The sequence below is a fragment of the Lepisosteus platostomus genome, chromosome 21 (genome assembly GCF_059453375.1).
Source record: "Lepisosteus platostomus isolate fLepPlt1 chromosome 21, fLepPlt1.hap1, whole genome shotgun sequence".
Lineage (NCBI taxonomy): Eukaryota > Metazoa > Chordata > Actinopteri > Semionotiformes > Lepisosteidae > Lepisosteus > Lepisosteus platostomus.
In genome coordinates this window covers 184,024-207,547 of record NC_142631.1, presented here as the reverse complement: position 1 = coordinate 207,547, position 23,524 = coordinate 184,024, and the positions used below count along the sequence as shown (strand labels likewise).

The window sequence follows — 23,524 nt, the reverse complement described above, 5'->3', positions numbered from 1 at the left end:
TTGTCATGATAGGGACCCCATGTATATCGCATGTATATCGCGGCAGTGTATATCACGACTGGCGCCTTGCTTCCATGCCACCCTTGCACAGCTATCGCAACAGGTATCATATCAGGACATGATATACCCAGATAGACGTGTCGCGATGTATGGACTCCATGTCACGACATGGGGGCAGGGCATTTTGTCAGGGTATGTCATATCGCGATATACGGACTCCATGTCGCGACGTAGGACAGGGCATTTTTGTCGGGGTATGTCATATCATGTCGCGACATGTTCTGTAACAAATACATGGTATTTGAACAATTTTAATCGTATATTTAAGGTAGAGGAAACACCTTCTGCTTTGTACTTCAAAAATGAATAGAAATGTAAAGTCTATGATCATTATATTGTTATGCTCGTTGTTTTTAATTTGTTAAATTATATCGCTCTTGAAACTAATACCTAAAAATGTGAATATGGGCTCTCGTGTTGTACCAGCGGCAATTTGGAAACTGGTATCTCTTCACCAATGAAAGGAGTACACAAGCAATACATTTTCGAGAACATGGTTAAAAATTAAAAGAAAACACCTAACCCGATGAACTGTTGTGACATCTGCTGTGCTTCACAATCAAAGTGATCAGCGTGCTTCAGCTACGATTACCAGCTGATGCAGATGCCAGTATCATCAGTAACTCCTGTACACTAGTACTGCCTACAGTCTTTCCACCGGCTCTTATAGAGAAGAAGCAGACTCTGGGTTTTTATAGCGGCTGACATTTAACCAGTTACCAGCTCATTCCATCTGCAACAGATTTTCTACGCAAAATAAAATAAAAGCATCGTGAAGCCTGATTTCATGAGGTTAATTGATTTTTGGAGACCTGTATCTGTGTGAATTTTTCTGTTTAATACTTTGCAGCATTCTCATCTGCATATTTGAATTTAAAAGCTGTCAAGAGTTTTGTGTTGGTAGGATAGTTTTGGCAGACAATCACTAATAGTAGTGATGCACTACTTTTGTTCTGATTTTTGACAATAGTGGATTCTTACAGATAATAAACCTGTTATACATGTTTTCCTATTTGTATAAGAAAACAAGGGACCTCTGACAGCACAATCATATCTCCAGAGTTCATCATTGGCTTCTCTTACAAGTGAATCTTCCAGTATCCATAATAGCGCAGGAACAGGAGTTTTTGTTTTTTAAACATCACAGAATCGGCCAATAGAAAACACAGTATAGATATGTGCATGCTCAGAGTGGTGCAGTACCACATGAGATCGGACAAGTCTGGCTTTTCCTAACAATCAATGTTCGATATTAAAGTACACAAGTCTATATAGCAAATACTACATAAGCAGCAAAAGACATTTTAAAAGACTTGGAGAACATTCAAGGGAGGGCAAAAAAATAAAATAAAATGTATTTTCTGGCAGATTACATTTAATGTAGCATAGTGAATACCAAAAACATAAACTATAAATATGAAATGGGAAACTGCTTCAAGACACTACTAATGAAGAATTAGGTGTTTATAGTGATGCATCATTTAATTCTTATAGACAATGTGGGTAAGTGATACAAACGGCAAAGTGCTACGATAAATGTTTGAAAGTGTAGAATATGAATCATGGGATGTTATGTTGACATTGTACCTAATCAGCGTGACTTATGTGAAATAGAAACTAGACGATGCACGTGGAAACTATGTGGAAATGCAACTGAGATTGATTCACAGCTGAGTACAGGAGGAGTCTTTAAACAAAGAGCTGCGGAACAGGGAACACCTGTCCGGCCCGGTTGCTGAAGGTATCGATTGACTTCTTTCAAGAAACGGCGTGGATCGTTAGCTTCTAAACGGCTTTCTTTCCTTTGTCACGTCTCTTGTGTTACAAACAGAAATATAAATAACGTTTGAATTAGCCACGCGAAGATAAACATCAAGCGACACTAAAGACGCTATTGTTTTCCGGATCAGCAGGTCCAGCTCAGATCTTCCGTGCAGCTCCGCACGTCTCAGTGCGCCGTGTTGCGGAGATCTCCAAGGGTACAGTCTGAAGTGTGACGTGCTTGCTTGCTTTAATACGATACTCGCTGGAAGTCAAAAGGCTTGGATTTCCGTGAAAAGTTATATAAAGGATAGACTGGTTTTCAAACTGAACAACACCCGTCTGCCAAACAAAATGTACGCATATGCACACACATGACAAGAACTTCTTATAAATGAAAACGAATAAACAAAATGATATCCACATTTCTAGCAGATATCAATGCGAAATAGTGATTGCGAGGTTATGCGGTTCTCCGTCGCTAGATGGAGCTTAAGTTACAGTGTGGAGCTCCCTGGAGTCAAATCTGGATAAACTAAACATGCAAGTTGAATACACGACGTTTTGTGAACCGTACAAGAACGGACTGCTGATCTGTCTTAATGTATTTCTGAATAAGGTGAATTAATTCAACTGTACATGTAAGAAATAATCTTTGATACCATTATTAGCTGGTTAAATTATTTTTATAATTCACTGCTAAGACGTGGTGCCTTGCATAAGGCTAGAGGGTGTGCTGTGGGTTCCGGAATAATGAGATCAGCACTGAGCAGCGCCTGTCCCGGCCTGGTCTCCAAGGCACGCCGGTACCGTCCCGCGCACCTGTCTGCCTCACCTGGAGGGGCAGGGCCAGAGCAGCTCGCGGGGAGGCGGCCGAGGCGCGTTTCCAGGGCGACTCCAGCGCGCACCGTGTTCGCCAGGTTTAAAAGCCAGACCCCCAGGAGCGAACCTCGTCAGCACGAGCCTCGGCGCCCGCACCAGTGCTTTAAGGGAGCAGCGGCGTTAGTTTTCTCCTGTATGGATAGTCGTCACCGGGGTTCAGGGGCGCGTCGGTGCAGCAGGGGGCGGGTCATTCTAGCGAAGACTAGCGCATTTTAGTGTGCGCACACTACAAGTGAGCAGGTCAGGGATGGAGAACCCCAGCCTCTCGCTTCTTTTCAAGGTGGTGGGCGTGCTGCTGCTCGGCCTGGCTGCGGGGCTGGTCCTGGACGTCCGAGGGCTTTCACACACCTTTCTGGTGACCGGGTACCCCGAGCACTGGAGGAAAGCGGGGCTGGCCGGCGCCCCAGCCCGGGCGGCAGCCTGCATTCTCGCCGGGATCTCGCTGATAGCCCTCGGCTGGCTGTATAGGCTGCTCTTTGCCCCGCTGGAGCTGCTCCGGAAGCCCGAAGAGGTGGGATACATCCCCGAGGAGGGTCGGACCCGAGCCCAAACCGCTAACGAGGTGAGAAGGCGGCGGAAGACCGGAGACCTGCCGCCTGTCTACCCGAACGGCTGGTACCGGGTGCTGGACTCGCACCTGCTGGAGAAGGGCGACGTCAGGAGCGTCACGGTGCTGGGTAAGTTCACCTGTCCGGACCATCCAGCGATCCAGCACAGGGCCGCCTAGGGCAGCAGGGTATCAGACTGGGAAAGGCCGTTTGCTCCCGGAGCGCTTATGTAAGGAGGTCTGGAGCCTGATCGCCAACATTTGGATTGTGTCGCAGATCATGTCGGGCATTTCAGACACGCGTTTTACTTATTCAGGAGTCCTCGTCTGCCGCAGGAGGGTTCTTGTTAGTGCAGCGATAACTCAGATCGTGATATGCATGTTGTCACCTGGCGAGGGGGTCCCAGTAGGGGTGCCAAGTCCTGCCCAGAAGAGACAGGTGTGACAGCCAGTATGTCCGCTGTTATTTTACTGGTTAAGTACAGGTAGCTTCGTTTCAAGACTTCCACACCTTCAATCCAGCGTTTGTACACGCGTCTCTCGCCCTAGAAACTGAGCAGCGTGGAGTCCTGCCGACTTCCAAACACGTGGGAAGTTTTATGCAATAGCCATAGTTGGTGAAATAGTTTCAGTTCTATTTTAAAATACAGTAGAGAAAAATTTGATTCATTCAGTAGAATTCTACAGACGCTGCTAGATCCCTTTCTGATGCCTCTGAATGGAGAAATCTGTTCTTGTTTGAGCCCTAATTCCAGTCCAAATGTGTCCGCAGGTTTTCATATCATCTCTACTCTCAGTGACTTAAAGTAGCTAATTCTGGGCTTAATTAGATCAATTTTAATTGGTCCCCACAGGTCTTTATGTGATCTCAAGAAATCTTGAAAATCTGCGGATACACTGGCCCTCCCGGATCATGACTGGGGATCCCTGCTTAGAGCAGAGAATGTTGTTCAGCGTGGTATGTGAAAGCAGGGAGAGAGGCCTGGGGTCAGAGCGCAGGGTCAGACACTTATACGGCGCCCCTGGAGCAGTTGGGGTTAAGGGACTTGCTCAGGGGCCCAACGGAGTAGGATTCCTCTGCCGGCTGCGGGATACGAACCAGCAACCTTCCAGCCACAGGCGCAGATCCTGAGCCACAGAGCCACTGCAGCTAGGACTCTGGAGCCTAGTTTCTGGGCTCATGCTGGTGGTGGGGTGGAGGTGTTGGAGGTTTGGGTACCTTCCCGCCTGCCCATGTGGTATGCTTGAGCACTAGATGGCAGAGCAGCTATTCTGCCTGAGTCATTTGGCTGCTTGGAGAAACATCGGTGCTGAACCACAGGCCTGTGTCTTCTCTGCTGGTCCTAGTGGGATTTCATAACTCCAGGGCAGAAACGGACATGTTGCATTATACTGCTTTGTTGACTTGTAAGAAAGTGAGATGCCTGGAGTTGACTGTTTTGTCCATCTGAGCCTTTTGTCTTTCATTCCATTTTGTGATCTTTTGAGAACTGCAATATTCTCCACAAGGCCTCCATCATCCAGTACAAACATCAGCCACTCGTGGGCCTGAGCTTCTGCCTGAGCTTTCTGATGCTTGAGGCTTGTCCACTAGACAATGCTGGTTGTACCTGATCAGCTCTGTGCTTGGTGTTGTCATCTTCACCTTATCTCATCGTCAAGACTGTTCATTGGAAACCTGGAAATCCCTGTAGTTTCCCAGTATGTCTTTGTTACTTCATGGATTTATTTCTCTCTCTTGAGGGACAAGCAGACTTAATGATTTATGTCTCTCATTGTATATAGCAAAACAGCAACTTAAGTTCTGATATGGGGCTTGTGGGTTGTGCAGCGTTTTTCTTGGGGCATAAGAGGTCCACTATACATTTGTTATGGGAGACAAATTTCTCTACAGAGTCCTCTTGGCCACATGTTCACATGTTCACAGACTGTACATTCACAAACTACAGGCAGCAGCACAGGGAGTGGCCAGCCTGCAGAAGAGAGCAGAATCGCCTTGCTCAAGGTCCTGGTCAGAGCTCTCCGCTTTGATGGGGTTGCCAGGGGAAAATCATCTTGAAAGAGCACTGTCCTCTGACACCCTGCACTCTGCAAAGGGGCTTGGACAAACCCAGTAGCTCCTGCAGTCTTGAGACGTTAAGTGTACTGTGGGGCAGCCAGCTTTCCCAGCTGGCTTAGCTTGAGAAGAAGTGTTTCTGTGATATTGTTTTCATCAAGATCAGCTAATGGATCAGCTCATGTGCTCAGTGTGTTTCTGCGATTTGTTTTAAATCCAGCAGCAAATGGCTGGAGTATGACTGCCTGCACACCGAAACCCCCCTCCAGCCATCCCCACCTCCTCCGAAACTGTGTCCCATTTATCCGCCACTGCAGAGCAAGTCCTGGAAACCATAGCAACAGACTGAGCTGGGCACAGTGCCAGAACAGCCGCCAAAAGATCAGCAATGCGTCTGATTCCTGTTGTCCAAGTGGCTGTCCTGTCCCCTGTGGCATGGGACCATTCCCCTGTCCCCTTCCCGACTCCAGATCTCTCTTAACAAACGGATCTATAGATTTTGTTTGTGAAATGGTGTCTTGATTATATTTTGGAAACCAGTATTGGTCATACTGCTGCAGATTTTATTCATGTTGTGACCTAGATCAGTTCAGGCTGTTTTGTTCAGAGAATGTGTTTGGCAGCATAATCTCCAGTGTCTGTCCAGAAAAAGAAATCCGTGAGGCTCAATCCTGCGCCATCATCCTTCTTCTGCTGGGGTGTATAAGGGCTTCTCTGCTGCTGATTGAGCAGTGTTACAAACACACAGGGAATTTGTTTTTACTTGTGGTTTTCAATTTAGTGTACATATTTTACCAGGCGTGATTTCTGAAGGTCAGTGTAACGTGCACATTACAAGCTGTGCCTGTAAATCCCATAGATGTCTGCAGCAGCACATTTTAGCAAGGCAGGAAAAACTCACTTTAAAGCATGATGATGCAGTAGTATGTTGTTCTGCTGACAGACCAGTAATTTAGCTATGTATCTAAGAAGCTGGTACAAAACATCAGGAACGGACTGGACAGTCTGTGGAAGAAGCTCCCTTGTGCAGTCGAGTGCATGTGCATCTTATAGTTCTGATAGCAGCATTGCTTACAAATTTCTTTTAACAATCCACTTCTTACAGATGAACAACCATATTTATTGTACTCGTAAGTAGCATTGATTTCAGCTTCCTCTCTGGTCTCGCACTGTGGAGCTGCAGTGCAGGCTTGTCCTTGCCGAGAGCAGCCATCTGTTAACATGCTATTGAGGCTTTTGCTCCTTGGGATTAATGGCGCACATGTTCCAGCAATGTGTCAGTGTGTCTGAAGGCTTTCCCTGGGCAGGTGCTGCGTTCAGGATTTTGTGGTGCAAAAAGCATTCCAGTCCTGAGACTCACAAATGTTCCTGACGCTGTTCAAACGTCACCCTGTCAACCTGTGGGTGTCTGAGCAGCTCTGATAGTCTCTCTCTCTGTGTTCTGGCAGGGTTGGCTCTGTGTTCCGAAGGGAATAGAGTCCCTCAATTACCCCAGAATGAACTGGGAACAAACACAGCTTTGTGTCCTGGATTTCAGCAAGAAATAATTATTCATGTTTTTGTATTCCAAGTCTCATTATGCTTCAGTTTACTTCCTCCTCCAATAACCAAATAAACAAAATTGTAACCACAGAAGCTCTACAGTGGGAGGTGTAGGGCCATGCATCTGTCAGTCACATTGTGTTGTTTACCAGCCCTGAATTTCATTCATTTCCTTAGAGACATGGGGTAAAACCTCCTTCTGCTACATTTGAAGAACCCTAAAAGAATGCAATAGCTGGTGAGCAGATGTAGTGTTTAATTACAGGAGTTGATCAGACGCCGTGCCTCTGTTCCGCTGTGTAGAGAGGACATGTCCACTGAGCAGGCAGGCAGCAGAAGCTGTATTCAGTCTGTCCATGTGTGCAGGTCCTGAAGGATAGTGTGTCTCTCTGTGCTGCTACAGCACATTGTTATCCTGTGCTGATGGAATGAATAGGAGCCTGTAGACTTCTATAAAGATGTGCTTGGGCTCCAAGGCATGGAGGCAGCTGTCACCACCAGAAACTCCAGGAGCAGTACTGGAAAGGATTTGCGTTCATGTTAATTTTTCAGGTTTAGACCACACTGCTTTTCAAAGCAGCACAACATTTTCATAAGAAGGGGTAAGTGGCTGATAAAGATGATTTCCATATGCAGGGCACTGAAATGAGAACCCTTTGGTTGGGAACTGGGAAGCGTTTTGAGTCCGTTCTCCAAGCTCTTCCGAGTGGCAGGTGTCTTGCTTGAGACCCTATCGGACTCGGGGTTGCACACAGAGCTGCAGTGTTGCAGAGTGACCGGCTGCTTCCTGTTCTCCCCTCTTGGGTGCACTGACCCCTCTCTCAGCAAACACCAGTGCACTGCCGTCACCTCTCCGCCTCAGGCCTCCTAGTGCCACAGGGCTGGAATGCACAGCACAGAATCGGGATATTTGCTTCTAAGATCTGTCTTATCGGTTGTCAGCGAAGTTGTTCTTGAGGTGTTTGTGTGTGTTCATTAACGATAGTATTAATTGTAGAGAACACCAGCCCAGTATGCATCATTTTATTTAACCTGGCACTCTTGAATTATTTGTTTTTTCTTAAACGCTCCAAGAAACACATGACTGCACAGATCACTTTGATTTGATTTCCATAGTGATAAAACCGTGAGTAACTACGACACTGAAATGTTTATTGCCTATTCTGTCAAAGGGGACGGCCAGGCGTTTGGATTGTCGACACAAAGGTATCCAGGCTATCAGAGCAGCCTGGACCCCACGGGCTGCTGCACACAATGGTTGTTTGCTGAAACTCTTTTCAGTAAAGAAAACGAGAAGAAACACAATAGAGGCTTCCTTGGCAACATGGCTGAGATACCTGCACAGGTAGAGCAAGGGGGAGCCCTTGTAACGGCAGCAGGAAGTTTGACTCGAGTGGTCATTGCCCTGACAGGATGGAGTCTGAGGGCTGGGACGGAATACTGGGGTGTCCCCAAAAAAGATACTGGGCCCCAGTTTGGCAAGGCGTTGCTGTACTGTGAGGGAGAAGTCGTCCCTTGTTGAACCCCATATATATGAAAAAAGCCTTCTGATTCCACTAGAGACCCGCACTATAATTAAAGAGCTTTGGTACAAGATGCAAGTAAAGGTTTATTCCTTGGTCAAAAGATAAGAAAAGAAACACAACGTTTCTGCTGTGGATCCTTTTTCAGGTGTGTCACACCCTTCTGTTTTCAGCATGGAATAAACCTTTACTTGTTCCTTTGCAGCCTACGCATGCTGACGCAGAGCCCTACTTGAACTACTTTGGTATACGATGTTTAATGAAGTGTTTTGAAATATTGCCCAGATTTATTGTCTTCTTTTGTCTTACACGTGCTCTCAATGTGTTTTCTGTGAAACTGAACTGTCAGATCTGTGTTAAATAGTCGAAGGTTTTTCGTTTCAGTGACCGCTGTGTGGACCTTTAATTCCACTGCACTTAAAATGTTGTGCTGCTTTGAAAACCAATGTGGTCTAAACCTGAAAATTACTTTTTAGTGCTGCTTCTGCTCAGCGCAATCTAAAATTAACTGCAAACATAAGGCACGTCTTTACACAGATGTTTGTGGGAGTCTGGAATAAGCTGCTCAGCCTTGTCATCAAAACTGATGGAATTTAAAAAAAAAAAAAACAGGATGAGAGCCAAGCATCTGTGATCCACTAGCAACTACACAAGCTAGAAGGGCCACATACCCCCCTCCTGTTTGTGCCCTTTCTTAAGTGTGAGAGGTTACATGAGCTGTGAAGGTAACTGGAGTTCAAAGACAGGAACCAGTCTAACAGGTCTGCAAGCTTCAGTGTCAGGTCTGATGCAGTATGTTCTGGCACTCCTGGGGGGTAGTGCAGACCTGCATTCTCAGTGATTCACATGCACATCGCTGGGGGCTCAAGTGGTCACTGTGAGCCTGGATCATGCCATCTCTTCCGCAGAGAGAAGATGGTGACCTTTGTTCCCCAGGGGGGTGTGGCTGGAGAACAATCGGCTCTTCCATCATGGAGACTCTTTTTCTGCAAGCAGAACCCTCTCGTAGCTGTGATTTCACTTTGAAATGGCGATCAGTTAGAGAAACGTTACCATGACCACTGCATCATGTCCCTAGGAGTCATGAGCCTTCAGAGAAATGATGTTTAAAGGGTTTCCAGCCAATCAGTTATCCTTCCTTCATTCAGCTTTACCCAATACAGGGTCATGGGGGAGCAGGTAACATGCACAAGGCAGGGGACACCCCTGGTGGGGCGTCAGCCCATACAGGGCCCACACACACACGCACGCACACGCACACGCACGCACACGCACGCACACAATCACAGCAGGGCTAATTCTCCCAAAAGCTAATTAACCTACAAGTGTGTCTTTGGACTGTTGGAGTAAACCTGAGCACCTGCAGGAAACCCACGCAGACATGGGGAGAACAGATAGCACCCCAAAAATTGAACCCAGGGCCGCAGCTCTGCGAGGCAGCAATGCCAACCACTCTGCCATGGTGCTGCCTTTATGTAGCATCCAATTTACATAAATATCTAAAGACACTCCTTTCAGGTCATAAGAGACTCGTCTTGGAGCTGAGTCATTTCTGTGATCAGAGTTCACAATTGTGTAATTCCTTGGCTCGTTATTCATGGTGTGCCTGTGGTGTTTTCAGACTTTTTTGAGGAAAATAATGTTTCTTGACAAGAATTGCAGCAATATGTTTGCATTGCCACATATTACAGAAATACTAATGTTTTTCTATAGCTCATTACAGATGTGAAAGTTAAAATTGTGCCAGTCTGGCTTATTGTTCTAGAGCCCCAAGGACTACACATTCCCAGGCTGGACCCGCATGGGAATGTGAGCTCTCCAGTCAGACTGGTCCAGTAATGCTCAGGCTGACTGGTTCTGTGGGCTGAGCTCTTGCATGTCAGAGTCAAGGCTCAAAAGACTTGACATATTTTGCTGACTGACAACAAGGCAGCGATGTAGGGGAAAGGATAAGCAGCCGGAGAAGCTCAGGAGCCTGCAGGCAGGATGGTTCTGTTTGAAGTGGAGCCCATAGAAAGGATGCATTTGCCCTGTAGTTGGAGCCATCTTTACGGGATCATATCTTACTCCACAGTTTTCACCTGGATGTTCTTTCAGAAGTCTGGATTATAGTCTGGATTATAGTGAAGGTCTTTTCCAGGTCAGTAATGCTCACTGCAAGAGCATCATCTTGCCAGGAGAATCTTCTGTGAAGTACCATCTTTGTTTGTGATGGATGGCATCACATCAACTGCAGCTAAACCATTCACCCACTTTGAATGAAAACACACCAACAACAACTGCTTTCTGTAACACATGTGGAAGGTTTTAGCTGTATAAGAGCACTTTTTCCAGATCTGCCATTGAGCAAAAGTGACACAGAAGTTGATTGGTGTGAATAATGTGGTCCTCAGGGGCTGTGTGCAGTGTGAGCAGCAGTAACCCTGGTCCTGCACAGCAGGCCAGACCGCTTGTACAATGTGCTGTGAAGAGACTGAGTGGTTGTGAATTATTCCTGGCTAGGAATGTGAGATCAATGTTTCCACAATCCTTAAGACCTGTGGTAGGCTCTTGCCTTTAACCCAATTCAGATAAGCTTTCCAATACTGTGAGTGTCTCGTGACCAAGGCAGGTTAGTTTAACAGGCTGGGCTTAATGCATCTTGAAACCATAATCTTATGCAGTTCTTTAGATGTAATAAAACCGACAGTAACCGTTTCATTTAAATTGTTTTATTTATATGGATTCTAGTCTCGTCAATGATGTGGAAGAAAATAAGAAGGAAACAAGTGGAACTTTAATAACATTTACTGTCTCTATGAATAGCTTGTGAGTGAGCAATAATGACATATAATTTCACTCTTCCAATCACCTTAATCTCCAACCAGCTGTGATCACCAGGGGCAATGCAAATCCAGAAAGTCCACTGCCCTAATATTGCTAATCGTGGTGATTTAGAAAATTACTTGTTTATCAGGAACTTTGAGGTTTGGATTTGATCTGACAAGTGCAGGTGACTATCCCATCTCTCTAGATGTAGATGTATGTTCCCCTTCAGAGAGTGATGGCATGTTTCAAGTGTCTCGGGTCAGAGCTGTCGACTTCCCCATCTCTTGACACCCTGCTACACCTGCCTGTCCTCACTCACATCATTAACCATTCATTGTATCGCATAAGTGCTGTAAACCTTTGCTGAAGGCAGGTATGTTTTTTCCTGATTTTCTTATCTTGCTTATTCTGATTCCTGCTGATTTCTGCACGGTGTGTGGGTGGAGGGCTGTGCCATTAATCAGAGTTAAACATGTGCTGTTGTGATGAAGAATGTACAGTTACACTGCCACCTTGTGGACGGCTGTTCGGCTTGTGAACGAACCGCATTCTTGCTAGATTGATGCCTCCCTCTCATTTCGCTCAGGAATGTCGGTTGGCATGTCAGACTGGCTAGGAAAGCTTCCTCTCTCCCCCGCAGGCGAGCAGGTGGCCGTGTTTCGGGCGCTGGATGGGACGGCCCATGTGGTTGACGCCTACTGTCCCCACCTGGGCGCCAACCTTGCAGTGGGGGGGCGTGTGGTGGGGGGGTGCATCGAATGCCCCTTCCACGGCTGGCAGTTCCGCGGGGAGGACGGCAGGTGTGTGCGCATCCCCTACGCTGAGAAAGGTGGGTCGAGAGTCTCTGCTGCGACGCTAATGCAGACTGCAGACTGCAGCAAGAGGGACAGTCAGAGATATTTCTACCTTGCATTTAAAATTTTACTTGTATTATTTAATTTTTTTAAATTGAGATCAGTTTTTAAATTAAGATGCATGCAGCAGGGCCTGAGATGTGGGGCTTCAGTCTGGGCAGAGCTGGATTTAGCTCCATGATTTCACTATAAGCACAAAGGTGAAAGGCAGGTTCTGAGAACGGCCCTCTTGTGGCATCACATCCTGTGGGCTTGGAATCCATTTCTTCGTTCGTTTTCTTTCGAGAGTGACGGCTGTATGATGAGGGTACTTGCAGTATGTGCGTGGCAAAGCGCTCCGCAGGGTCTCATGGGCAGAGTGCACCTGCTTCTCGGTTCTTCTGACCCCTCGGTGTCTGGCTGCAGTTCCGGACTTCGCCCGGATCCGGACGTGGCCGAGCTGCGAGCTGAACGGGATGGTGTTGGTGTGGTACCACTGCGATGGGGTGGATCCCACCTGGAGCATTCCAGAGCAGGAGGAGATCACCAGCAGGGCGTGGGTGTACCGCGGGCGCACGGAGCACTTCATCAATGCACACATAGAGGTTCGTCTGGACAGGGGGCTGCCTGGGTCCGCTCATCATCTTTAACGGGAATGATCTATAAACTGTGCATTTAAAAGAAATGTAATTGCAACCTTTTCCTGTCAGCTATAGAGAGGGGAGCCTGTTGTAGGTAATGTTTAATGAGCTCTGTGCCCCTGCAGGAGATCCCGGAGAACGCAGCGGATATTGCTCACCTGGCACACCTGCACACGCCTGGCATTGTGAGTGGGGTGGACCTGCGCTACACCAACAGCAAGACCTGGGAGTTTGTCCGTCATGACTGGAAGGTGAGGGGTCGGGACCTCTCTGAGGGACCCAGGAAGCAGAGCGCAGATCTTAGGACCTGTGAGCTCTGGTCTGTTCCCATAACTGTGACTGTGAAAAACTGGCCCTTCAGTAGGCTGAAGCCAGGAGGGCTGGTGCAGGTGTGACAGAATGAACCCTGTCAGACGACAGCAGCGGATTTCTGGGGAGATAGTCTCTCTTTACAAATTTGCTGAAGTGGTGTAAGTTAAGCTTCCTTTGAGAGGGAAAGCCTCAATCATAGCAGCAATTCCACAGTGTTGGATGTGTGCGCATTGAGAGCATCAGTGGTCAGACCGACCCCTTGGTGTGAGGTGTGGGCATGTTTTTACTGATACACATCCCCCCAGAAACAGTAACTTCTGACAGGCAGTGTGGGGATGTCCCCACACAGGAGAGGATTTTGTGAACAAACTGGTATCTTTTACACCTGCGATGTGCTGGGGTGTATCTGGGGCCGTGCAGGGCTTTGGGTACTGAAGCCAAGCGGAAGTGGTGTGACTCCGGTGTGACTCCGGTGTGACTCCGGTGTGACTCCGGTGTGACTCCGGTGTGACTCCGGTGTGCTGTGTTTCGCAGGTGCAGTGGGCGCCCGAGCCAGAGCCCAGCCAGCACTGCTCCCGGATGCTGGTGAAGCACGCCCTCACCATCTTCGGCAGGCGGTGGCCACTGCTGGACCTCGACGTTGTGGCCAGACAGGTGCGACAGAGGAGAAGGGTTTCTCCCTCAGTGTGTGTGTGAGCGGGATGCGAGCTGCGTGGTCACAATCCTATGGAGCTTCAGGACGTGCGTCCGCTGTTTATGCACTTCAGGGACCTTTTGTATTTATTATTGGAGTATATTAGTAGAATTTCTTTGGTTTTGTGCTTTTTATTCGAATAAAGGACTGAAGCTCATGAAGCCTAAAATGGATCAAAATGCTGTTGCATGAGATGTATTTTTATCTTATCTGTATGTCAGCAATGCTCAGCCATAGGCTATCCAGCTTTAGCCTCTTCCTCTGGTCTGCCGGTGCTGCCTGCATGCTGAGAGGTGTGGGATGGGTTTTCGTTCCTGCAGTGTCGTGAGTCTGCACGCCACCTGATCGGGATTCTGGGTTGCCTTTGTCCTGACCTGTGTGTGTTTGGCAGGTGGGCCCTGGTGTGGTGTTCCTGACCTTTGACCACAGTTTCCTGGGTCGCGGGGTGATCATGCACTGCGTGACCCCAGTGGAGCCACTGCTGCAGTGTGTCTCCCACAGCATCTTCTACCAGAGCAACATTCCGCCCATAGTGCCCAAATTCATCCTGCGTGCAGAGTGCATACAGGTAACTGCCTGCTCAGACTCTTTCTATGATTTTTGGATGTAGTAGTAGATTTCCTAAGCCTTCTAGAAGACACTTCTACGATTTTGCACAAACCATTTCCGTGTGATATCTTCCGATTTCTTTGGTATTTTAAAAATGTCTTGTTTTCAGCATTTCTGTACCTGAAAGTGCTATCCGAGAGAGGCTCACCCTGTCTTGCTGTCCGTTCCCACAGTTTGAGCGCGACGTGATGATCTGGAACAACAAGAAGTACATCTCCAAGCCCCTGCTGGTGAAGGAGGACTCCGCCATCCAGAGGCATCGCCGGTGGTTCAGCCAGTTCTACAGTGAGAACAGCCCGCGGCTCGGCTTCCAGCAGGACTCGCTGGACTGGTGACCCCTCCGTGTGAGGGAGTCCAGACTGGGGGACACCCTCTTTCTCTGCCTGTACTGCCTGTCCTCCCTTTACAAACCACTTTCACTAACCCAGGGATGGGGCGCTCTTTTTCCTGAGGGCCGTGTGTTTTTTGCACATTCTTGAAGTCTGCAGAACTGGAAATAGCTGTTAAACTGGTCCCGTTAAGCCGGCAGCAAACTGATTAGAGTCATTAAGAGCTGAACTGGAATGAAAACCTGCAGGTTCACTGGCCCCCAGGGGCAAGACTGCCCTCCCCTGCCTTGACCCATAGTGTACATCCAGCCCCAGGCCTGTTCCAGCATATGGGCTCATGGGCCAAGTGTAGAAACTCATCTCTTGCCAGTCCCTTCCAGTTCATTTTGCTGAAGTCTGGCGAATAGCTTGTTAGAGTTAGACTTCACTGGCTTCAGCAATTTAATGACAATCAGTGACCTTGATATGCATCATATTTTATACTCGATACTATAAACTACTTCCAGTGCTAATCAGCTGAGTGACTCATGAACTGAATCAAAGCCAAGATCAGGGGAGACCACCTTGCATTTTCAGTCTAGAGATCTTGTTTGTGTCGGTCACCTGATCTCCCAAAGGAGAAAACCCCAGGAAAAATTGGGGGTTAAGGAATTGGTTCGTTAGTTGTATTGTGAGGAAAATCCTTTAAATCTAAATTAGCTGCACCGAGATTGATTGGCACTCTTCCGCTAAATGTAAAAATATGAAACAAGAGCTCTGCAGTGGAGCTGGTACAAGGAAAGACAATGTGAAACAAATGTGAAACTTGCTTGTGAAATTGAAGCACTGGATGCCTCGCCCACTGGGCTAGAGGTGTTCCAGATGGGGGTTGGAGTTGCAAGTGCTGTTGCAGTCGGCGTGGGGGCCCCAGGCAGAGTTCAGTAGGGGGCGCTGTGTCGCAGTGAGTCCTGGATCTACTGAAGAGCAAATGATTGAGTGTGAGTGTGGGGGGAGGAAGGCTGAGATGTTGCGTTTTATCCAGTTTTTAGAGAACCTTTCTATTCCAATAAGTGCCTGATGATGGCCTGAATGTGATTGAATGGTTAAATTAAAGAGCAGTTAAAAGCAATAATACTTAAATCCCAAACTGTATTATTTAGGAATTGTATGAAACCAACCAGAAACCATTAAAAGGTTTTGATGTTTTCTTGTTTATATAATAAAAACAAAATTGTGTATCTGTAGAGACAGGCTATAAATACATTTTTATACAGGCGATTTTTAGTCTCCTGTGTTAGTAATGCCATGTTTCCAGAGACCGATTAAATTATTGTTATCGCTGTGAATCCTTTCCTCAACAGTTGTATTCTACAGTCCTTTCAGACTTTCTTATGTGAGCATTGATCCTCAAGCGCAGATGACTTCTACAACCATGGCAGCTCTGTCTGTCCACACCAGAGACACTCAGGTGCAGCTCAGAGTGAAGAGCTGAGTCTTGCGGGACAGAGGGGAATCTCTTTGTGATACTAGAGTTGCTCTCCTGTACATGAGTGCTGTCTCGCAGTGAGCATACAAGTGTTACAGTTTTTGCCTTAAGTCTGTATTTTGCGGGAACTTAACACACATGTTGACGTTATACAGTGCAGTTCTGTAGTTTAGTGCCATGATTTTTTTTTCCACGTTCGTGATAATTGGGATGACATAAATTTGCATTCTATAACCGATAACCAACATTAGTATTAACAGCAGGAAATATTCTCAAGTTTTTACATACTGATCATTTAAAAACATATTTTAGCATAGAAATCTCCAAAAACAACACCAGCTTTCTCTGAAGAATTATCTGCTTCAGGGATTCCAGTGGTGGACCGAAAATGTTGACAAAAACACATTTCTAGAAGTAACATTGTCAAGCAGATGTAGACTGAAATCTGCCACCATAAGGAGTTCCTTGCTAAGGCCCTACAGACTGTGGCACTACAAACACTGCGAGTGAGGGGGCTCAGTACCTTCTCAGATGAGGAGTGTACAGTACTTCTTTTGCATGAGTGCATGTTCTGGGAGATTAAGTGTTTCTCCAGTGTGTTCAGCATTCAGCTCTTTTTTTTCTATGAGATACCATTCACACCTTGTACTGTATATTTTATTTTAAAAGTTTGATGTTCAGATTAGCCCTGGAGAAATATACCTTGTTAAAAGAGCTTATAACGCATCTCTTTCCATTTGTATAATAAAGTATTTGGCTGTTGACATGGAATACAAGAGCTGTCCCTGGAGGCAGATGCACTCTGAACCCTGATCTCTGCAAGGAAACTGGATGCAGTTCATACCAAGCAGTGAATACTTTCGAAAATAACAAAGTAGCATTTTTTCTAAAGCCCTGTTTGCTTGATTTTAATGTTTGAAAAACAATCCATTATTTTCCCCTGTGCCTTTTATTGTTTCATGTGATTCTGAGAATACTTTTAACTTCCATTTGCCTGCTGTGTAGCTGGGAATGAGCCTGCAGCCCAGGTGCTCGGGATGAGCTGGAAGGAAGCAGCTCTGTGTTTTACAGGGAGCTCACAGCCCTGCGCACATGTGCACCTTTGCCTGGCTAGGCTGGCTGACTGGGAGGCAGGACAGGAGCCTGTAGACAAAGGGACACTGTGGATCTGCGTTTTTGTTGTTTTCTGGAAAACAGATTTTTAAAATTATTTTTGTAATTACATAGGCTACAAGAATGGATATTTTAATGTAGACTTTAAAATAAAATATTCCAACAATATTTGAGTTTTCATGGTTTTTCATTTTCACGTGTGTAGTGTGTAGAGCTCAGCAGCGCCTTTATTTCTTGAGGTGCCTCACGCGATGGGGGATGCCAATACATGTGTTGGTGAACTTCTACCGCTGCACCATCGAGAGCGTCCTCACCAACGGGATCACCGTGTGGTACGGCAACACCTCTTCGTGAGAAAGAAAGGCACTGCAGAGAATGGTCAATATGGCCCAGAAGATCATCGGCTGCGGTCTCACCGAGATTAAACAGCTCTATGAGGACCGCTGCCGTGGTAGAATTCTGGCCATCACAGAGCACAGTCACCACCCCGGGCATGAGCTCTTCACCCCACTGCCCTCAGGCAAGAGATATAAGAGCATACGGACACTTACCACTAGATTCTTCAATAGCTTCTATCCACAAGCAGTGAGACTGGCGAACACATTTAGCCATCCCCCTCGGACCACACCTACACCATCACCATCTACCTCTTTATGATTTCTTATCTATTGCACATCTCCAGTCATTGTTTACACGTCTGTATTGTTTACATTCAAACTGTCTACATGTTTACTTGCACATTGTCTATTGTTTGTTTGTACATTGTCTTGATGCACTGTTTGCACTTTGTCTTGTTTTTTACACTTGTTTTACAATCGAGAGACTTTCTGTAAGTAAGAATTCCATTGTACCAGTAACCGGTTACATATGGCAATAAAGTTCAAGTTCAAGTTCAAGAGTTATCAGGAGATGAGCCTCTGCGTTGTGAAGCAGCGACCCGACTCCTGGAGGGTCTGTTGTCGTTTGGTTTTTGCTCCAACCTGAGCTCTCAGTGGGAGCATTTTGTAACTTGGCCCTGAGATGTTTTGTAAGTAACTGTACCTTTAATGCAGCGTGTGGTTTGAATGATTAACAGCAAACAACCTGAAGAAACAGCCCGTGTAGATCTAGCTAAGAAAATAATTTGCTTCCTTGATTACTCAGGCTGAAAGAAAACACAGCAGACGCCAGACTGCCCGGGAGGTCAGAGTGACACCCTGGAGTAGACAGCTGGCTGTTTGCACACGGAACTTTAAGTGCAGTTTGAATGTTAAGCGTGGGCTCTGCACTGTCGCGATCGCCTATGTGTTCGTAGGTGAAACATTTTTGGTGTTTCAATACGCACAGTATTTGTCTGGATAATTGCGATATAATTCAGACAGCTCACGATTGCACACCTCCAACTGGAAAAAGTCCCCTCCTCATTAGCGTCCTTCCCGATTGGCGGCCAGTGCCAGGCAGGTGTGCAGAGTACTTTATCTGGACTTATCTGGGAAACTGCTTGTGGAGACGGAGGCGATTGGGACAGACAGCCACTCCCACATCCCCAGCTGCTGGAAGACCTTGTTCATGATCGACTGCGCCGCTCGCCCACTAATTAACTCTCCTTTCCGCGGTCTTCTGCAAATGAAGAGCGTTAATAAGCGCCCGTTGCCTCGTATAGCCACAGAACGGAGTATAGCGAAAAATAGAGCACATTTAAAATCCAGCGCTTTAATTGTGTTTCTGATTTCAGTGAGGCGGTGAACTATAATTTAAATAGTGTCGATAGAACTTTGCTTCAACAGATTGATTATACGATCATGGTGATATATCGTTAATAGAGTGGAGTTGTGCTTTGTTTAAACCATGGAGCTGGACCCCAAAGAGGAAGGACACGCGAATGCGGAGAACGAACTCGTCTGTCCCGGGAGAGCTCCTGCCCCGGCCTCTGCGGTGGACGAGCCGCAGGAGGGGCCGGTGGTCGCCGCCCTTCGCCGCAGTTCGTCGGCGTCCCTGGGTGCGAGCAGCGCGGCGCGGCCGGAGCCTGACGCAGAGGGCGCTCTCTCGGTCCAGCACAGCCCCGCGGCGCTGGGACCCACTACCCGCCCCGAGGTGTGGCCTGGAGGACGGTGCTCGGAAGCACGAAAGCCGCCCGCTGAGGTCTGGGATGGCGGGGAGTCCGAGCGGGAGCAGCAGAGTGACCTGGTCAGGGAGCCTTTGCTCCGGGAAACCGGGAGCGAGGTGCAGAGCGGACCCGGGGAAGCGAGGGATCGTCTCAGTGAGAGCTGGAGTGCAGGACCGTTGCTCTCCTTGGTGGAGGAGACCAAGGGAAACCCGGACTCGCTGAACCGCAACGGCCTGGCCGTCTCGGAGAGTACCGACGAGTGTCCGATCTGCACCGAACTATACGAGTCCCAGGGGGACCGCCTGAGGGCGCTGCTGCACTGTCACCACACGGTGTGCCAGCGGTGCTTGGCTGCGCTGCAGCAGCGCGCCACTGACAGAAGCCGGGTCTGCTGTCCGCTGTGCCGGCAGAAGACGCCGCTGCCACAGTGGGAAATCCGCAGCATGCAGGAGGAACTGATGAGCCACATGGGCACGTCGAGCCCCAGCACCCCCCAGCCCACTCCCTCCTCATCTGCTCTGCCCCCCCGGCAAAGGGGGCTGTGCGCTAATGTAGAACGGCAGTTAGTGTCCCGGCTTGAGACTGGGCGGGCGTGCGGCTGCTTCCCTTATCCCCCCGGGCTGCTGCGCTTCATCCGGGCTCTGCGACCGCGCTGCCGCTGCTGCCACCTAGTGGCCCTGCTCCTGCTGCACCTGGCCGAGCTGAGCTGCCTGCTGCTGGTGTTCCTGCCCGTCATCGTGCTGGTGCTGCTCTTCACTCTCGTCAGCAAATAGACCCAGGGCTGCCCCCAGCCCAGCCCAGCCCGAGCACCAGGCCCAGGGCTGCCCCCCAGCCCAGCCCGAGCACCAGGCCCAGGGCTGCCCCCCAGCCCAGCCCGAGCACCAGGCCCAGGGCTGCCCCCCAGCCCAGCCCAGACTGAGCACCAGGCCCAGGACTGCCCCCAGCCCAGCCCGAGCACCAGGCCCAGGGCTGCCCCCCAGCCCAGCCCAGCCCGAGCACCAGGCCCAGGGCTGCCCCCCAGCCCAGCCCAGCCCGAGCACCAGGCCCAGGGCTGCCCCCCAGCCCAGCCCGAGCACCAGGCCCAGGACTGCCCCCAGCCCAGCCCAGCCCGAGCACCAGGCCCAGGGCTGCCCCCCAGCCCAGCCCGAGCACCCGGCCCAGGGCTGCCCCCAGCCCAGCCCAGCCCGAGCACCAGGCCCAGGACTGCCCCCAGCCCAGCCCAGCCCGAGCACCAGGCCCAGGGCTGCCCCCCAGCCCAGACTGCCCCCCGGGGCCAGGGCTGCCCCCAGCCCAGCCCGAGCACCAGGCCCAGGACTGCCCCCAGCCCAGACTGAGCACCAGGCCCAGGACTGCCCCCAGCCCAGACTGCCCCCCGGGCCCAGCCCAGCCCGAGCACCAGGCCCAGGGCTGCCCCCAGCCCAGCCCGAGCACCAGGCCCAGGACTGCCCCCAGCCCAGCCCGAGCACCAGGCCCAGGGCTGCCCCCCAGCCCAGCCCGAGCACCAGGCCCAGGACTGCCCCCAGCCCAGCCCGAGCACCAGGCCCAGGGCTGCCCCCCAGCCCAGCCCGAGCACCAGGCCCAGGGCTGCCCCCCAGCCCAGCCCGAGCACCAGGCCCAGGGCTGCCCCCCAGCCCAGCCCGAGCACCAGGCCCAGGGCTGCCCCCCAGCCCAGCCCAGACTGAGCACCAGGCCCAGGACTGCCCCCAGCCCAGCCCGAGCACCAGGCCCAGGGCTGCCCCCCAGCCCAGCCCGAGCACCAGGCCCAGGGCTGCCCCCCAGCCCAGCCCGAGCACCAGGCCCAGGACTGCCCCCAGCCCAGCCCAGCCCGAGCACCAGGCCCAGGACTGCCCCCAGCCCAGCCCGAGCACCAGGCCCAGGACTGCCCCCAGCCCAGCCCGAGCACCAGGCCCAGGACTGCCCCCAGCCCAGCCCGAGCACCGGGCCCAGGACTGCCCCAGCCCAGACTGAGCACCGGGCCCAGCCCAGCCCGAGCACCAGGCCCAACCCAGCCCGAGCACCAGGCCCAGGACTGCCCCCAGCCCAGCCCGAGCACTAGGACTGCCAAAACAGACTGAAATAATTTTATAATTTTACCTACTCATCTTTCCAAGCCTCAGAACATGCCACGTATTAAATAATAATTTAAAATTTTTGATTTTGCCTCTTCCAAATGCCTCTTCTCTTGCTGTAATAATATCTAAACTTCACGGCACTGAAAAATGCTGCAGACACATGAAAGGATATTATACAGGTTCAGACTGTTCACAGCACTTTCAAAATGACCTGTGATTTCCCCCAGGGGAGAGAGAGTTGTGGTTCCTCTTCAGATTCCTTTCCTCTCTCAAAAGTGTCTCTAATGAGATTTGTTAGAGCAATCGTTCAAATGAAGAACACTTTCCAAACATTAAACAGGCTCCCGGGATGCATCAGAAGCAGAGGGTCAGAGTCCTCTTTAATAATGTACTTAAGCAGCAGGACGACTACTGTACATCATGCCTAATGCATGTGCATCCTCCGCTATTGTTAAGGTAAGTAATTCCAATAAATACATCTGAATAACACTACCTGGATGTAAAACTGTCTGACAATTCTGCTTGTCATCTAAATGTGATAAAAGTGCAGTGCAGCTCACAGGGCCTGTGAGAGCCGAGGCGGACAGGCGCAGTGCAGAGGGGTGTCGCTGTACTGCAGCGGGGGAGGGGCAGCAGCACACAGAGAGCAGGCCAGCGGGAGTCGTGTCGGCCCTTTGATTCTGTCGCTCCCAGCAGGAGGCACGCAGGCCCCTCGCTGCGACAGAGCGCCTGTCCACAGGATCCCCTGAGGCAGAGGGCCCGCGAGTGCGCGGCGCCCTTGTTCTCTGTGTGCATGGGGCCTGCACATCAGGAACTGGGAGGAATCCAGTGCAGAAATGGATTGCTGGGCCTGGTGTGTACTGTTGTAGGATCCGTATGTAGGCAGCGAGAGTGGCAGGGTGGCGCTGTGGTCAGCGCTGGGACTCTGGGTGCGATTCCAGACCTGCGCTGGGATTTGTGTGGAGTCTCTGTTGTCCCTGTGTTTGCCTGGATCTTCTCCAGGTGCCCCGATTTCCTCCTGCTGTCCGAAGACATACTGATGGGTTCATTGGTATGTGGGAAAAACTGGCCCTCGTTTTGTGTGTTTGTGTGCCCTACGATGGACTGGCATCTCGCTCGGGGTTTCCTGGGCCCATTGCTTGCTAGGATAGACTCCAGCTCAACCACCACTCTGGATTGGAAGAGGCAGTTAAAAAAGGGAGGGATATAAGTGATGAAACTAATGTACTAGTGTATAGGTATCTTAAACATTTTACACAATGTTCCTGTTTTGAATGGAATTCTGAATATGTTGTATAAACATATAGGTTTATCTTTTAAAGACTTTCATTGTCTCACATAAGAGCAACAAGAAGATACAACTTGTCTTCTCTCCTATGCAATAAAACCTCAAATGGCTAAATTTGTGGTCTTGTAGTTATAATCATAGAAACAGGAATGTGTAAATGTTTTCAATACAATATATTCATTAGAAAATTCTCAGACATTACAAAGTTGTCCGAGGAATCATCCTGTCCAGCTGATCAGTCTGGATGTTCAATTATTGTATCTAAAATTAATAACATTATTTTTTACACTAGTAGGTATATTACCAAACACCCATTACTTCAAAACCTTTGATTCATTTGCACTCTTCAAGCTACTGGCAAAAGCACAGTGGTTAATTATATCCTGCAGTGTGGACTGCGGATTGGCTGCTGATGACTTCATCACAATGCTGTTTAAAGCAGTGGTATTTGGTAATTGAGGATACTACCATAATATTTGTTTTTACTTTACATTCTCCATAAAAATGACCAGGATATTACTGGAATCTTTTCTATGCGTCTGTAGAGGCGAGGGTATTGTTTAATTTTGTGATCACACCGAGCTTTAATCACCATTTCGAGTACACTGTTTGCAACACTTCAGTCGGGAACGTCTGGTTTCTATGGAAACGCTGTTCGGTCGGGATGCGCAGTCAGTCTGAGGCTCGGTACTGTATTATAATGTTGCCGAAGGAGAAAAAAACGTTTTATGGAAAACTGCGTATACAGTTTAACAAAAAAATGAAATCCATAGGAATCACATTAATTCAAGTTGATGAAATATGACTGTCAGAGGGTTCAGTTTCACCACATTCTAATGTTACGTACAGTACGTTTAATAATAATCGATTGTTTAAAGAAAATGATCACTAAAACTCACAGCA

At 49.0% G+C, this 23,524-nt stretch overlaps 2 protein-coding genes across 2 annotated transcripts; both read left to right on the top strand.

Annotated features, from left to right (window-relative positions):
- Positions 1-2,589: 2,589 nt before the first annotated feature.
- Positions 2,590-17,343, top strand: LOC148643759 (cholesterol 7-desaturase nvd). Its single transcript, XM_088614621.1, has 7 exons — positions 2,590-3,380; positions 11,820-12,008; positions 12,439-12,617; positions 12,779-12,904; positions 13,500-13,619; positions 14,051-14,227; positions 14,442-17,343. The coding sequence occupies exons 1-7, from the start codon at positions 2,951-2,953 to the stop codon at positions 14,601-14,603; spliced, it is 1,383 nt and encodes a 460-aa protein (XP_088470747.1). The 5' UTR covers positions 2,590-2,950; the 3' UTR covers positions 14,604-17,343.
- Positions 17,344-18,392: 1,049 nt separating this feature from the next.
- On the top strand, positions 18,393-20,140 carry LOC148643758 (uncharacterized). Its single transcript, XM_088614622.1, has one exon. It carries the CDS (start codon positions 19,003-19,005, stop codon positions 20,032-20,034), a length of 1,032 nt encoding a protein of 343 aa, XP_088470748.1. The 5' UTR covers positions 18,393-19,002; the 3' UTR covers positions 20,035-20,140.
- The last annotated feature ends 3,384 nt before the right edge of the window (positions 20,141-23,524 follow it).